General features: G+C 34.8%; 1 protein-coding gene across 1 annotated transcript; it reads left to right on the top strand.

Annotated features, from left to right (window-relative positions):
- Positions 1-14,560: 14,560 nt before the first annotated feature.
- Positions 14,561-15,893, top strand: LOC123216889 (PR5-like receptor kinase). The gene has a single exon (XM_044637537.1). It carries the CDS (start codon positions 14,725-14,727, stop codon positions 15,790-15,792), a length of 1,068 nt encoding a protein of 355 aa, XP_044493472.1. The 5' UTR covers positions 14,561-14,724; the 3' UTR covers positions 15,793-15,893.
- Positions 15,894-16,625: the final 732 nt, after the last annotated feature.

Below are 16,625 nucleotides of genomic sequence, written 5' to 3'. Positions count from 1 at the left end.
AAAGTAATAAAATATGATTATTTTTTGAAATTGGGTTTAAAAACTGGTTAACAAAAATTCGATTCGATTCAAAATCGGTTAATTTTTAAATTTGTTTGATTTTTATTCGTGATTTTTTTCAAACCAAAAATTCGGTTGAGTTCAAAAAATTGATAAACCGTTTGGTTAACCAATTTTGAACACCCCTACATGAAATTGTGATACACAACCGAATCAATTTCACACACAATATATATCAACAATTCAATCAACACAATATATATCAATGATTTTTTTTCTTATTCTCATGGTTTTAACGCCCCAGCCAGCCAATTTATCTCGTCTAACTGAGACCTATGGCTTGGGTTGGATTTGAGCCAAACTAACTCGAACTTGATCACTAACTCAACTTGAAATGAGCTCCCTTTAAGCGAGCTTGAACCAAGGGGTTGTAGTATTATCAAGTTTGAGCTCAAACTTATGGGTGTTCTGCTCTCCAGGCTAGTGAACTTGGGAAAGCTCGATCCAAAATAATTAAAACAATATTATTTTGATTAATATATATCAAAACGATAACATTTTAATGGTTTACAATGTCGAGTTAAGCCGAGTTTGTGCTTAGCTCAAAGTTGTAGCTAAATTCAAGTTGAGTTGAACTCAAATTTAGTTTGGTTTGAGTTCATTCTCACCTATAATTGGTTTGATTTGGGTCCACTTTTAAAGTGAGATATTGGTAAGTGGACCAAATTTATCCATAATTAAATGGCCAAAGGACTATTTCACCCTCAAGTTTTAGTGGCTTCTTAAAGTCACGTCCATAGGGTTTGAAAAACCTGAAGTCCCACCCATCAGTTAACTTCCATTAAAAAAAGTAAGGGTAAAATCGTCATTTCATCAGTTATATTAAAAAAATATAAAATTCATTATATTTTTCTTCCACAATTTTAAAAACTAACAACTTCACCTCTGCTTAAAGTTTTCTAATTTTCAAAAGTAACATTCCCGCCCCCCCCCCCCCCCCAAAACCTAGAGATTATTTTCCAGATGTTCTCCAACCATCATCTCCGGCAACTGACGACAACGCTTCAACCTACTACTCGTCGGCCACCAAATCTTCACTCTTTGGTGGAAGAAGAGGTGATGAAGACACCTCTTTGTAGATTCCAGATGAATCGACGAAGACGCGCTGATTCATTTGAGTCGACGAAATCTTCATCGATTCCAGATGAATCAATGAAGACCCTTGTCTCTGTCGATTCATCTAGAATTGACGAAGATGAGTCTCCAGAGGGTCATCTAGGAGCTTCAGAGGTGGTCAGTGAGATGGTGGGTTGAAGCTCTTTCTCTGGTGGTTGGAGAGCCTCTGTAGAATAAACCTTAGGTTTTTTTTGGGGGGGGGGGGGGGATATTATTTTTGAAAGTTAAAAAACTTTAGACAAAGGTAAATTTGTTAGTTTTTAAAATTGTGGAGAAAAACATAATGAATTTTATATTTTTTTAATATAATTAATAAAATAACGATTTTATCCTTACTTCTTTTAATAGAACTTAGTTCATGGGTGGGACTTCGAGTTTTTCAAACTCTGTAAGTGTGACTTAAGAATGCACTAAAACTTGGGCGTAAACTAGTCCTTTGGCCTAATTAAATCGAATGAAGCACGTGGAGTCACGGTTCAACAATCAAGTGAATGGGCATGCTAACTTTACCGTGAGTTCTGTAAATATTTTAGTAATTGTAAGGACTTGGGTCAAACATTTCTTATTCTTTGCTTCTACTCTAGTTTTCTAGGAAGCTTGATATCATGTATGGAATTAATTTTCAGAGGCTCTCACAACCTTCAACTCAACAGTCTAAGATATGATAACGAGGCTAAAATCTATACAAAAGTTTGAATTATCACCTCTAAACCATTAAAATTTGTCATAACAATTTCCCATCTGTATGTTCTAACTACTCATTTTCTTCAATAAGCTACAGCTATATCAGTCACTATATTTGGAATGTTGATAGTTGTAGCCTTTTGCATTTGCAAATCATCACCATATACTTCAATGGTCCTTTGGAACAAGAAAACTAAGAGTCACCAAAACATCAAGGAATTTTTAAGGAACCATGGATCACTTGTGCCTAAAAGATACAGTTATTCTGATGTTAAAACTATAACTAATTCATTCAAACGTAAAGTAGGCCAAAGAGGATGTGGACGTGTTTACAAAGGCAGATTGCATGATGGTCGTAATGTAGCAGTGAAGGTCGTAATCGAAAATAACATTTAGGGGGCGTTTGGTTTGGGTAATGTTTGATTACTAAAATAGAAAGATTACCTTGAAGATATATTACTTAGAAGATTACTGGGTATAAATGATTACTATGTTTGATAAAATTTTATAGGTATAAATAATTATTGTGTTTGGTTAAAGGTAATAAAAGATTACTAGTAAATTATTTTACTTAAATGCCCTTGAATATAATTATTTTTAAATATTTTTTATATTATTTGTCATATTAATTAAAAATAAATTTATTTTTATCTCAAAAAATTAATAAATAATAATTTTTCTATAATAAACTAAAGATTACCTCAGTAATCTTTAAATACCTAAGGTAAAGGTGGTAATCAGATTACCACCTATATTACCTGCCACGTCAGCATTGGTAATAGAAGATTACTGTAATCTTTTATTACTGACAAACCAAACAAAGGAATAAAAGATAGATTACCAAGGTAATCTTACATACCCGTAACCAAACGCACCCTTAAGTTATTACAAAAACAAAAAAAATAATCACTTAAATGTTATTTTCGAAAAACGTTTAAAAAAAAAAGGAAAAAAGATGTAAGAGATACTACAGTGCTGCGACGTCGTTCCGCTCCGACGGCGAAGACGAAGGCTAAGAGATGAAGAAAAGTAACTACAGCTAAAATGGAGACTGACATACCCATGAATTTTTTCATTTTTTGTTATTTTTTGAGACAGCCTTCTTCGAATCCTGCTCTACAGATATTTGTTTCCGTTTGAACGGGATTTGGGTCGGACTTTTAATTATTGTCTTAATTTGATATTTGTGGAGGTTTAGATTTGGTGTGTCAGTGACCACTACACCTCTATGGTTTTTTCTTTTAATCCTAAATAATAAATCATTAAAATTATGCGACAACAGCTCATGGATGTATTAAACTGTTATTTTATTTTTATTAAATGTTTCAATTTTTTATTGAAAATGTAGAATTTTAAAAAAAATTTTATTAATAAAATCAAATTTTCAATTTTTTTATATAATAATAAAACTTTTAATATGTTTTATTAAAATATTAAACAAATATAATTAGAATTATTTGTTTTATTTTGTTTTTAAAGTAAATTTGATATCTTTAGTAATTATGAAATAATCTTGAGAAAAATATTACCTATTGAAAAGTGAATTTACATCAATACTTATATGAATTTCTAAATCCTAGATTAGGAAATAGTATATATACTTTCCTAGTTTTACTAAGATACAATCTCCTTAATTATTCCCAATTATATCCTTCTTAATTTAGAGATACAACTTATATACAACTCAACACTGCCCCTTAAGCTGGAGCATACAAATTATATGCACCAAGCTTGTTACAAATGAATTCAATACGAGGACTCCTAAGAGACTTAGTAAGGATATCTGCAAGCTGATCATTGGAGCTGACATGGTTGGTAGTTATACACCCTGATAAAATCTTTTCTCGAATGAAATGACAATCTATTTCTATATGTTTCGTTCTCTCATGGAATACTAGATTAGAAGCAATATGAAGTGCTGCTTGGTTATCACACAATAGCTTCATTTGTGATATATCTGCAAATTTTAACTCTTGAACCAATTGTTTCAACCATACAAGCTCACAGGTAGCCAATGTCATAGCGCGATATTCTGCCTCTGCACTTGATCTAGCCACAACATCTTGCTTTTTACTTTTCCATGAAACCAAGTTACCACCAACAAGAATACAACATCTAGAAGTCGAGCGCCTATCAGACGGAGATCCTGCCTAATCAGCATTAGAATATCCAACAATCTGAGTATGACCTTTATCTTTATAAAGTAATCCCTTTCCTGGTGCTTTCTTAATGTATCTTAGGATCCGAATAGCTGCATCCTAATGAGAATCGCATGGAGACTGAAGAAATTGACTGACAACACTAACTGGAAAAGAGATATCTGGTCTTGTGATAGTCAAATAGTTGAGTTTACCTACTAACCTCCGATATTTCCCAGGGTCTACAAGTGGCTCCCCCTGTCCTAGCACAAGTCTAGTATTAGGGTCCATAGGAGAATCAATAGGTTTGCAATCCAACATCCCAGTCTCCTCCAAAATACCCAAAGCATACTTCCTCTAAAAGATAATAATACCTGTCTTAGACTGAGCAACTTTTATCCCAAGAAAGTATTTAAGTGTTCCCAATTCTTTGGTCTGGAAATGATTAAACAGATGTTGTTTTAATTGATCGATACCCTCCTGATCATCACCAGTGATAACAATATCGTCGACATAAACAACTAGATAAATGCACTTTTCTCGCGACGTGTGTCTGTAAAATACAGAATGATCCAACTCACATCGAGTCATACCAAATTCTTGAATAACTGTACTAAAGCGTCCAAACCAGGCACGTGGAGATTGTTTTAGGCCATATAGTGAGCGTCGAAGTTTACAAACCAAATCAGACTCCCCATGAGCAACAAAACCAGACGGTTGCTCCATATATATCTCCTCCTGAAGCTCACCATGAACAAAGACATTTTTGATGTCTAACTGAAACAAGGGCCAATGACGAATGACAGCCATAGATAAGAATAACCGAACAGAGGACATCTTAGCCACTAGAGAAAATGTGTCACCATAATCCAAACCATAGACCTGAGTATAACCTTTAGCAACCAACCGGGCTTTGAGACGATCAATAGTACCATTAGGACCAGTCTTGACTGTGTAAACCCAACGGCAGCCGATAGTGGAATGACTCGACGGTAATTTCACCAATTCCCAAGTACCATTATGATATAACGCAGTCATTTCATCCACCATTGCTTGCCTCCAACCTGGATTAGAAAGAGTCTCACGAATAGATTTAAGAACTAAAATGGAGGATAAAGAGGACACAAAGGCATAATATGGTGAGGATAAACGGTGATAACTAAGAAAAGTATAAATATGATGAGGGTTACGAGAGGATCTTACAGCTTTATGGATAGCAATAGGAAATTGGTCATCAGGATGTAGGACCTCAGTCGGGCTAGATGCGACAGCAGGAAGTGAGTCAACAAGAGCCGTTGGAGCAATATAAGTGATATCAGTACCTGTAGGAGAGTCAATAATCGAGGAAACAGGTGCTAAATCTTGTGTGAGGGTAGACTGTGGGACGATTGTAGGATGAACATCGAAAATAGGAATAAAAGTAGGTAATGGAAGACTCTCAGTGACAGGAGATTGGGTTTCAGATGAAGAGAAGTAAGGAGAGGACTCAAAGAAAGTAACACTAATAGATATAAAATAACGACGTTTCGTAGGAGAGTAACATTTATAACCTTTTTGGAGACGAGAGTAACCAAAAAATATACATTTGATAAACCGAGCAGATAGTTTATCAAGACCTGGGGAAAGGTTATGTACAAAACATGTGCAACCGAAGACATGTGGAGGGATAGTGTATAAAGGGCCAATAGGGAAGAGAATTGAATGTGGAATTTGATTTCGCAATACTGAGGAGGGCATCCGATTAATGAGATAGCAAGCAGTGAGAACTGCATCAGCCCAAAAATGTAGAGGAGCATATGAATGTAATAATAATATACGAGTTGTTTCAATAAAGTGTCTATTTTTGTGCTCAACAACCCCATTTTGTTGTGGGGTGTAAGCACAAGAAGACTGGTGAAGAATCCCTTGAGAAGACATGAAATTTGTGAAAGAAGTGGAAAAATATTCACTTGCATTATCACTACGTAAAGTGCATATAGAAGAATTAAATTGTGTTTTAACTTCGACACAAAATGATTGAAAATGAGAAAATAACTCAGATCGACTTTTCATTAAAAATATCCACGTGCAACGCGAATAATCATCAATGAATGTCACAAAATATTGAAAATTTAAAGTAAACTTGACTCGACAAGGACCTCACACATCGGAGTAAACTAACTCAAAAGGAGACGAAACTCGATTATTGACACGCCTTGGGAAGGAACTACGAGACTGCTTCCCAAGTTGACAAGACTCACACTCAAGAGATGACAAACTAGATAAATAAAGGACCATCTTCTGAAGCTTGGAGAAACTAGGATGCCCCAAACGATTATGAAGAAGAGTTAAAGACTCAATAACAGTGCAAGCAGCGAAAGAAGGAAGGGATAAATGATAAAACCCTTGTGACTCACATCCTGTGCCAATCGTCTTGGTCGAACTTCGATCCTATATAACAAAGGCATCATTAGTAAATGTAATGGAACAATTCAAGGCTCGTGTTAATTTACTAATTGAAACGAAATTAAATGGGTAATTAGGAAGATAAAGAACAGAATCTAAAGAGAGATTTGGTAATGGATTAGCATGTCCTACGGCTTTAACTATAGATTTTGTACCATCCGCTAGTGTGATAGAAGAAAAAGATTTGGAATGATTAAAATGTGAAAATAAACTAGAGTTACCAGAAATATGATCAGAGGCATCTGAATCTAGGACCCAAGGTCCTAGAGTGGAGGATTGAGATAGACAAGCGATCAAATTACCAGACTGGGCAAAGGAAGCAACAGAGGATTGAGATGACTGTTTTATCACTTGGTACTGAAGGTATTCTTCATAATCAGCTCCAATGAGAGTAACTGACTGAGGAACTGATTGAGACTGTCTTGCTGAAATCTTTGAATGATGATCAAAAGGAGCTGATTGAGGGACTGATTATGCAACATTGACATTGTGTGTAGGTCTCCCATGTAGCTTATAACATTTGTCTCGAGTATGCCCCCATCTATTACAGTAACTGCATCTTGGACGACCGCCTCTATTCCCATGGTCACTTGACTCTCTAGAGTGGTTTGGAGATCGAGAGACTAGGGTAGTAGAATCTGTAACAGTGGGTCTTGTGGTAGAGGAAACTCTGAGCAGACGAGCAAATACATCATCCAATGTTGGAATGGTTGCACTTCCCAAGATTTGATCTCTAACAGGAGCAAGATTTGGATTAATTGCGGTGCGAGTTAAGACCATAAAAAACTTGTCACGTTGTGCCAAATCCTCAGCTACACTCTTCCCGATAAGTAAAATAGCATTAAATTCAGCTTTTAAAGATGACATTCGCCCCAGGAAGTCTAGTATACTCATATCTTGTTGTTTCAGATTAACCATATTAGAGACAACCGAATATTACCGTTGAACATCATTAGTGTAAAGCAATTTAGCTTGATTCCAAATATCAACACATGTTCTATAAGCTTTGTAAATAGGGTAGAGAGATGGATCAATAGATTGTCATAACAGACTACACAATAACGCATCAGTTTTGACCCAACTAGCCTTATTTATATCAGTTTCTGTCAAATCAGTAACTCGAACGGTCAAATGGTCTTTTAAACCTTGTCCTATAAACCATAACTTTATAGGTGCAGCCCATGACGTATAATTAACACTTCCTAATAATTTTTCAGTAGTAATAACAGGAAGGGAGAGAAATTGAGTAAATGCACTTGATTTTAAAGATCCTTCACTGGCCATTAATAAAAGAAAAATAGCAAATTCAACACTGTTGGACTGTTCCGGCAAACGACGACAGCGACGAACAACGAAGAGACTATGAGGTGATTACTCGTCGGAATCTTTCGAGTTCAACAGTGCCGGTAGTGTAGTCTAACGCGCACCGGGAAAGTAGATCGGAGATGACAATCCGTGACAGAAACAACCATAGCGTGACGTCGATTCCGATGACCGATGAGGATGAAGTTACCACAAACTAACTCGCTAGTGTCTTCTGAGAGGACTGGAAGACGCAGTGTCGATGCATGCTCGTCGGAGAAACAAATCGACGATGAAGGTAGTCAGAAGTCTGCTCGACGCGTGACGGCGCTTGAATCGGCAAATGGCGGCTCTCTTTTCAGGGGATTGTCGGTGAAGTTATACCGATCACAATGGTGTAGACACGACCACCGAAAAAGGATAGAAACACGGTGGTTGGAAAAGAACGCCGGAAAAGAATGTAGACTCCACCGGAAAATAAATCAAGGTTATTGGAAAAAAAATTGGCTCTGATACCATATGAAATAACCTTGAGAAAAATATTATCTATTGAAAAGTGAATTTACATCAATACTTATATGAATTTCTAAATCCTAGATTAGGAAATAGTATATGTACTTTCCTAGTTTTACTAAGATACAATCTCCTTAATTATTCCTAATTATATCCTTCTTAATTTAGAGATACAACTCATATACAACTCAACAGCAATTAATAAAAGTTTAGTTTTTTTAATAGGATAATTTAGAAGTTTGGTTTCGTCATTAGGAAAATTTGAAAATTTAATCTATTGAATTGAAAAACTAAATATGCATATATAGTATTATTCAAAATTTACTCGTGACAACCTAAAAAATAATTTTATTAATTAAATTCATAATTTGATAATATAAAAAATCTAATATATTATTAATATGAAGAATATTTTTAAAAAATATATAATAAAATCTTTTAAAGATATTTAAATAAAATAATATATTAAATCAATATTATTTTTATTAATTAAATATAATAATTTTTTATTTTTTATTTATTGTAATTTTATCAAACATGGTAGTACTCTATATTAAAAATCTTTTAAAATAATATAATTTTATTAAAATATTTCATTTTTTTATAATAAAAAATTAAAGCAACCTATATATGAAAGGGAATTTTTTTTCAATAATGATGAAATTTTAGTTAAATTGGACCACCTCTTTGAAGAGAATCGATCAAATTAAATTGGTAAAACTTTGAGTTTAATAATTAATCTTATAATTATTATATCAGATAAGTTAAAAGTTTAATTTTGAAATATCGTTGAAGATTATTTAAACTCTCACACTCATGTTTAAAATCTTATTATTTTGTCATTTGTCACTTAAATTATCTTTATAAGTATAAGAATAGACTTGTAAGTAATTGATCATATTCTTTGACCAAAGTAGGACCCAAAATTCTTAGAATTATTGAAAAGTGGGTCCGCCTGAATAGCTGGACTGTTGGACCACGATACCTTCAATTAGCATGACCTAGATAAATTCTCTACAAAAGACAGAAACAAACATATCTTTAAGTTCTCTACAAAAGGTAGAAACAAAATATTTGTATGAAGGTCACAATTAGGATTGGATTCGTTTTATGCTACTTGAATTTAATTTCAAATCAAACGAATCAGTTAGAACAAAAAATTGAACTCGTTTTCATAAAATAATTCAAAGTCAAACCAATCAAAACATTTGAGTTCAAATCAACTCGAATTAAATCTAAAAATAAAATTGCTTTTGAACCAAATTTAACCTCATTTTGTTAATCTCAAACCAATCTCGAGCTGACTTTTACTCTTATATTCAAGTCAATCTCAAACTAGACCTTGTTTGAACTAGGCTGAACCAAATTAAGCCCTACTCAAAATCAAATACATACTCTTCAAGTAGAAACATGTGCATTTGAAATATATAACTTCAAGCACCAAAGAAGCCATGGAGCTAACCTAATCATCAAATGATAGAAATAATGGTTTTCAGAGCTAGTAACTAGTACAAATATGGACTCTAGGGGTTGTCTTAAGTGGTCAAATGTCATTTGTAAATGTTTAGAGTTTGAACGACCCTAGTGTCATGTACCACAATAAAGTTTACCTCTAATTTGTCAGGTCTGCAATTGTAGATTTAGTTGATTGCAAGCTCCTACGGTTTTCCTGCAAAGGTTTCCAAGTAAACAAAAAATTATTACAATTTTGGGGTTGCTCAAACTAGAGGCTTACATAACCTCCCTATCAAAATCAAAATCCCCTTAAAATGTTGTTAGGTAAATTATCATATCCTAATCATCAGGGCATAAAGAGAGCCTGGTTTCTAGACTTAACATTCAGAGATATGGGCTTGGAGATGGATATAGATATTGATATTGATATCCGTATAGAAAAGAACAAAAAGAAACTTGCTCACACTGATACAGCAAGCCAGACCACATCTTCGCCTCGTTTACTAGCTCAGAACTTCAGCAGCTTCTCTAAACTATTAATTCAAGCCTTATTGCGGTTGATCTCCTTCCATTTCGAAGTGTTCATATTGTTACATGCATTCTCTTCTTCATCTTTTCTTTTTACTCATTTTCATTTCAAGTAATTAGTAATTTATGAATAACAGGATATCAAACGCCGTAATCACCCCAAACTCAACTTGTGATCTTAAATTTACACAAATTAAGGTGACTTCAACTCACAGTCACCTCTTCACAAACAAGATATGCTTGGATGGTGGTTTCTGGAATCGTTCCAGCATTACAATTGCAGCTGTAATCCAGCGTCATCTGAGGCAGAAAAATATGAAATCTGGGTGATAAACTTGAAGCAGTCTCAACCAATCATCAGCAGCCTGCAAGAGGGAGTTCACTAATTGCCGCTCACATCCCCCAGTAGGGGTCCATAGCGATCCCTTAAACTTGTTTGATGCAAGACCAAAAACAGGTACAGACATCATAGTGACACCATTAATCTCGTTGGGATATATCACAGCTGGAGCTTGTTCACTTTGTGGAACCGCGAAAGTAAGATATGATAAACAGAAAACAGACAAAATAGCGGTGAAATAGTTTAAATGCACAAGAGCTTCTTATTTAACCCCAACTACAACACTTTTTCACCCTTTCTAATACTAGAGGACTAGGAAAGAAAATGTTCCATACTAAATGGTCCGTAGCCATATTTCGAAACGTAAGATTAAAATAACAACAAAAACGCACACATGCATTATTAAATTTAATGACTCAAACAATATCTCCATCTAAATAAATTAACACAGAATACCAAAGCGTACAACAGTGGACATAAAGATCCATTGTATTCTCATAATACAAAAATCACGAAAAAGAAAATTAAAATAGATGGGAAAAACAATGAAGCATTGCATTTACCTCCTGCTGGAGTATGGAGAGAATGATATGTCAAAAAGCATGCATCCAGATCTTTTAATGTTGGTATTCTGTAGATTGGATACCTATAAATTTTTTGTCAATACCATTAGTTTATAATGTAAACAAAAGAGAATAATAGAGGTAGGGGGCATAAATTAAGTTAAACAACAATACCAGGCTGCAGAGATCCAACTGGAAGGCAGCAGATCACAATTTCTTAGTGTTTTCAGCTCAGGGAAACGAGAGGCAAGAACCGATATTTGTGACAACAAAAAGATTAAAGGAAAGATCAGAGAGGACAAAGGAAGAAAGAAAAAATCAGTAGTTTATTCTCCAAATATAGTTGTCTCCATAAATCGATTCCCGCCCTTTCTTTGTCATACAACACCGTCTCCTGAATTCAAGAGCTGAGAATGCCCCAACTTGCACATTCCTCTCTTTCAAAGATTTATTCTGTTTTTCCTCAAATTTCTGGAGAGTTCACACTTTGGTCCTTCTCCCTGACACCACCATGTTTGTTGCATAGTGACGATTTAGAGGTTACTCGAACTTCGGAAGTACAGATATGAAAAGTGAATTTTTAAAGAGATTTGTGATGACAGCATGGGGTTTAGGTAGGTTATCTTGTAACCCCTCATTGATCTCATATGAGGGACAGGGCCTCACACCCACATTATGGACCTTTTCCAAATATGCTTGAGTAAATGTGGTGGTTAAGACGTTATTCGCCTGATACTCTAATCGAACATAACCATTATAATTCATGGATTGGAGTGACTTACTGTAATGTGGGTTCTACTTGTAGTAACTCCACCAGTGAGTGCATTTGTTAAGAAATAAAATTATATGTATATATTTTTTGTATTCAAATATGTACGTATATAGATGTATTATGATGTGATTAAGTGATTTGGTATTAATGATAAAATAATACTTAATCGTATAATAATACATTTATGTGATTAAATATTTATGTAACAAAAATGTATATATATAGTATTACTCCTTATTAAATATCTCTCAATTATAGTATGTAAATAAAAGTTGTATTAGAGTATATGTTAAATAAGGGTGAGTGTTTCCCAAAAAAAAAAAAAGTGAGCTAATATTAAGAGTTAAGACAGAGAAAAATAATCTCTTCTTGATCATGTAATCTTTTTATTCATCTTGGAATTTTCTCCAATTCTCTACATGTGGGTTTTCCGTATCGAGTGTTCTTTGTAAATACCTGTTTTCCCGGTATTTGAGTATTTGTAATTTGTTTTTCTCTCTGGTCCTTGTCTAAGTGCGTCTCAATTCAACTTGGAGCCCATTTTACAGAAGTAGTCTTTGTCAGACCTTAGTTGCACTTGTTTCGTTCTTTTTCTCAAGTCATCCCAGTGCAATTTCCAAGTCAACTGGCGTGTCTGGGAGGACTGTCAAACTTTTCTTCGGGAAAGAAAGTGAACGCAGGAACAAAAATTTCTATATCATGAACGAAGTTAGTGCATGCCCATAGTTTATTCTCCAATGGCTCGCTTCTCTTCCATAACTTTCTTTGTTCTCTCTTTCCTTCTACATTTTTGCCCTGCCGAAGAAGAGAAGAGGGTAAATTCAAGATGTCCAAGTTTCCGTTGTGGTTTCTTGGGCAATATCAGCTTCCCCTTCTCCAGTCGGTCGCATCCGGATTGTGGGTTGGTGATTGTAGATAACTGCTCTGAACAATTTCCAAAGATTCAGATTGGGAAGGAGGGACATTGGTTTAGTGTTTCAGCAATCTCACAGGATAATATGATTAATATTAAGGACCCATATCTTTTTAGAGACGTCGAGAAAAATTGCAGCCGCAACTACTTGAAAAATTTGACTTTGGCCATCTCTTCTTTTCTCTCTTTTCGTCTGCCCTTCATTCAATCCCTGTACGAATGCCCCCTCAATTACAATATCCCAACAAATTTCAGTCATGGCTGCAATAACTCCCAGCACTCTTATATCTTTTACACAAACCCAATTGATAATCTTCAAAATGCTCCACCTCAGTGCTCACTTATTAACTTCCAAGTGAATAAGACTCCAACAAGTGTTGAATATTCTAATTTGTTCACGAGTTTATTCTTTATTCAAGTGGATGTAACAAATGAATGCTTTGATTGTTTTTTTGCTGGAGGGCGATGCCAAACTGATAGAATGGGAAATTTTCATTGTTCTGGGACAAAAAGAACAGGCAACCGTAAGTTACAGCTTTTTACATAATGGTTTGTTCTCAATTTTATCTGTAGCTTTTTACTGATCTATATTCTATATAACCATTAACTTGTTGCAGGGGATGGGAAATTGAGATTTATGCTTGGCAGTGGAATTGGTAATATCCCTTTTAAAGCAAATATTGCATTGTTTTTTTATTTTTTTTTTATTTTTTTGCTTATTCTCATGGTTTTAAAACCCTAACTAACCAATTTAACCAGTCCAATAGAACTTGTGGCTAGGGTTAGATTTGAGCCAAGTTAGCTCAAGTGTAATTGCTAATTTAGCTTGAAACAAACTCCCTTTAGATGAGTTTGAACCCAAACTCAAGCTAAGGGAGAATTGTACTGTCAAGCTTGAACTCAAGCTTATAGGTGTTTAACTCGTTAGACTTACGACCTTGGAAGACCTTGAATCAAAACGGTCAACATAACATTATTTTGACCAATATACATCAAAACTACATTGTTTTGGGGGTCTATAATATTGAGTTAAATCAAGTCTGAGCTTAGTTTGGAGCTGTCGCCAAACTCAAGCCGAGCCAAATTCAAACTTAACTTGGCTTGAGTCTAGCCTTAGTTGTGACCGGTTTCAGTGGACCAAATTTACCTATTATTAAATTGAGTAAATCACATCGAGCTATCGTTCAACCGGTAGGGCAATGGATAGGGTTGGATTTGAATCAAGTCCATTCGAGCTCGGCTCGAACGAGCCCGAAACGAGTCAACCCTATATAAGCTCGGTCGAGCTCGAGCTACTCGTCAAAATTTTCAATTAAAAATTTTAATACAAAACGACGTTATTTTGACTAATATTTATTAAAACGACATCGTTTTAATAACGAAATAGTAAAAAATTCAAGCTTAAAACAAGTCGAGCTGAATTGGAGTCAAGTTCAAGCTTGGCTTCCACGAGCTCAACGAGCTCGAACTTGAACTCAAGCTTTGTTATATACAAATCGAGCCCAGCTTGAGCTTAAGTAAGCTGAAGCTCGACTCGCTCGAATCCAGCCTAGCAATGGGCATGCTGATAAATCCCAATCCCAAAAATTACAAAGCATGCAGGCTACAAATCCATTGTTATATATAAATATAAGCCCAGTCCAAAACATTTCTTACTCTTTGCCTCTACTCTAGTTTTCCAGGAAGCATGACTTCATCTGGAGAATTAATTTTCCAGAGGCACTCATTGTCTTCAACTCAATAGTTTAAGATATGATGCAGATGCTAAAATCTATACAAAAAGTTGAATTATCATCTCTAAATCATTAAAATTTGTCATAACAAATTCAGATCTATATGTTCTAATGACTCCTTTTCTTTAATTAATTGCAGCTATATCAATCGTTATATCTGGAATGTTGATAGCTGTCGCCTTTTGCATCTACAGATCATCGCCATACACTTCAATGATGTTATGGAACAAGAAAAGTAAGAGTCACCAGAACATTGAGCAATTTTTAAGGAAGCATGGATCACTTGCGCCTAAAAGATATAGTTATTCTGATGTTAAGATTATGACCAATTCATTCAAACATAAACTAGGCCAAGGAGGATATGGAGGTGTTTACAAAGGCACACTACATGATGGTCGTCATGTTGCAGTGAAGGTTTTGACTGAGTCTAAAGGTAATGGCGAAGAATTTATCAATGAGGTTGCTAGTATTAGTAAGACTGCTCATGTCAACATAGTCACTCTTTTAGGCTATTGTTTTGAAGGTCATAGGAGAGCTCTTATTTACGAGTTTATGTTGAATGGATCTCTAGAGAAGTTCATATATGAAAAGAATCCATTAAATTGGGAACTATTGTACCAAATTGTAATGGGAATAGCTCGAGGGCTAGAGTATTTACATCGTGGTTGCAACACAAGAATTTTGCACTTTGATATAAAGCCTCATAACATTCTTCTTGATGAAGATTTTTTTCCGAAGATCTCTGATTTTGGTCTAGCTAAAATTTGCCCCAACAAAGAGAGTATCGTATCGATGACAGTTGCACGAGGGACTATTGGTTATATTGCTCCTGAAGTATTTTCAAGAAACTTTGGAGAGGTCTCTCACAAGTCAGATGTTTATAGCTATGGAATGATGGTTTTAGAAATGACTGGAGGAAGACAAAATAAAAATGTTCAAGTTGATAATAGCAGTGAAATATACTTTCCACATTGGATTTACAAACGCCTTGAAGAAGATGAAGAGCTTGGATTGGATGGCATTTCAAATGAAGAGGATAAAAATTATATAAGAAAGATGATGATAGTGAGCTTGTGGTGCATACAAACTAAGCCCTCAGATAGGCCAACAATGAGCAGAGTGATAGATATGTTGGAAAGCAATCTTGACATGTTGCAAATCCCACCAAGGCCTTTCTTAACTTCTCCTTCAAGATTGCAACTAGATTCTTCGACACTGTCATTAAAGTAATATTGTAATTCTATGATGTACCAGATTGCCCCAACAAAGAGATTATTGTATCAAGAAAACTTGAATTCATCATCATAAATAGATGCCATAGTTTAAAGTGTGGAAGACTCAACTTTTTTCGATGATAAAATGCAGGTTGTTAAGAACTGTCATAGAGTGCAATGAAAGTATAACTAAATGTTAGGAAACGAAAAAAAAATCAGTTACACAAAACAAAGATATATTAAGCAAACAAGCTATTAATACAAGAAATATATTTATATAAGAATTCAGGATAATGTAATTACAAATAAATCCCCAGTGAAATTACTTATTCTCGTGGAGATTCAACTGTGGAATATAATTAAATTACAACTGATCACCATTGAAGGATTGAATAAAAGTTTTTTTTAATTATATTTTTGGCTGCACAATCCTGACAACCACTGGGAGGGTAAAGGACTGAAAAGGGAAAACGATTATGCAGTAAAAAGTTAGGCGGCCTTCAAATTAAATTCTCCAAAGATTGGTTTTCATCAATGTGCTCCCATCTGGGATACGCAGCTTGTTCAATTTTCACATCGATCTGTAGTCACAAAAGGGGATGTTATCCTAAATTCTTATCCTCACCTAATCACCTGTCACAGAAGGGGATGTTAAAGCAAAACGAGAGCATCTATCCTTGCATGGTAATATTAGAATCAACTGCCGTCGGAGAAAAAGTAGCAAAGCAATAAACAAATAAAAAATTTCTCAGGAATATCAACAACTAAAAAGTTGCCTTAAGTTGCACTTGAGCCGGCAGAGCTCAGTGTAAGCTGAACCAACCTCCACAGGAAATTATGGACACCGTA

Source organism: Mangifera indica, chromosome 5, assembly GCF_011075055.1.
Source record: "Mangifera indica cultivar Alphonso chromosome 5, CATAS_Mindica_2.1, whole genome shotgun sequence".
NCBI classification, from domain to species: Eukaryota; Viridiplantae; Streptophyta; class Magnoliopsida; order Sapindales; family Anacardiaceae; genus Mangifera; species Mangifera indica.
Note: the sequence above shows the minus strand (reverse complement) of the source record. Positions and strands in the feature narration are given on the sequence as shown.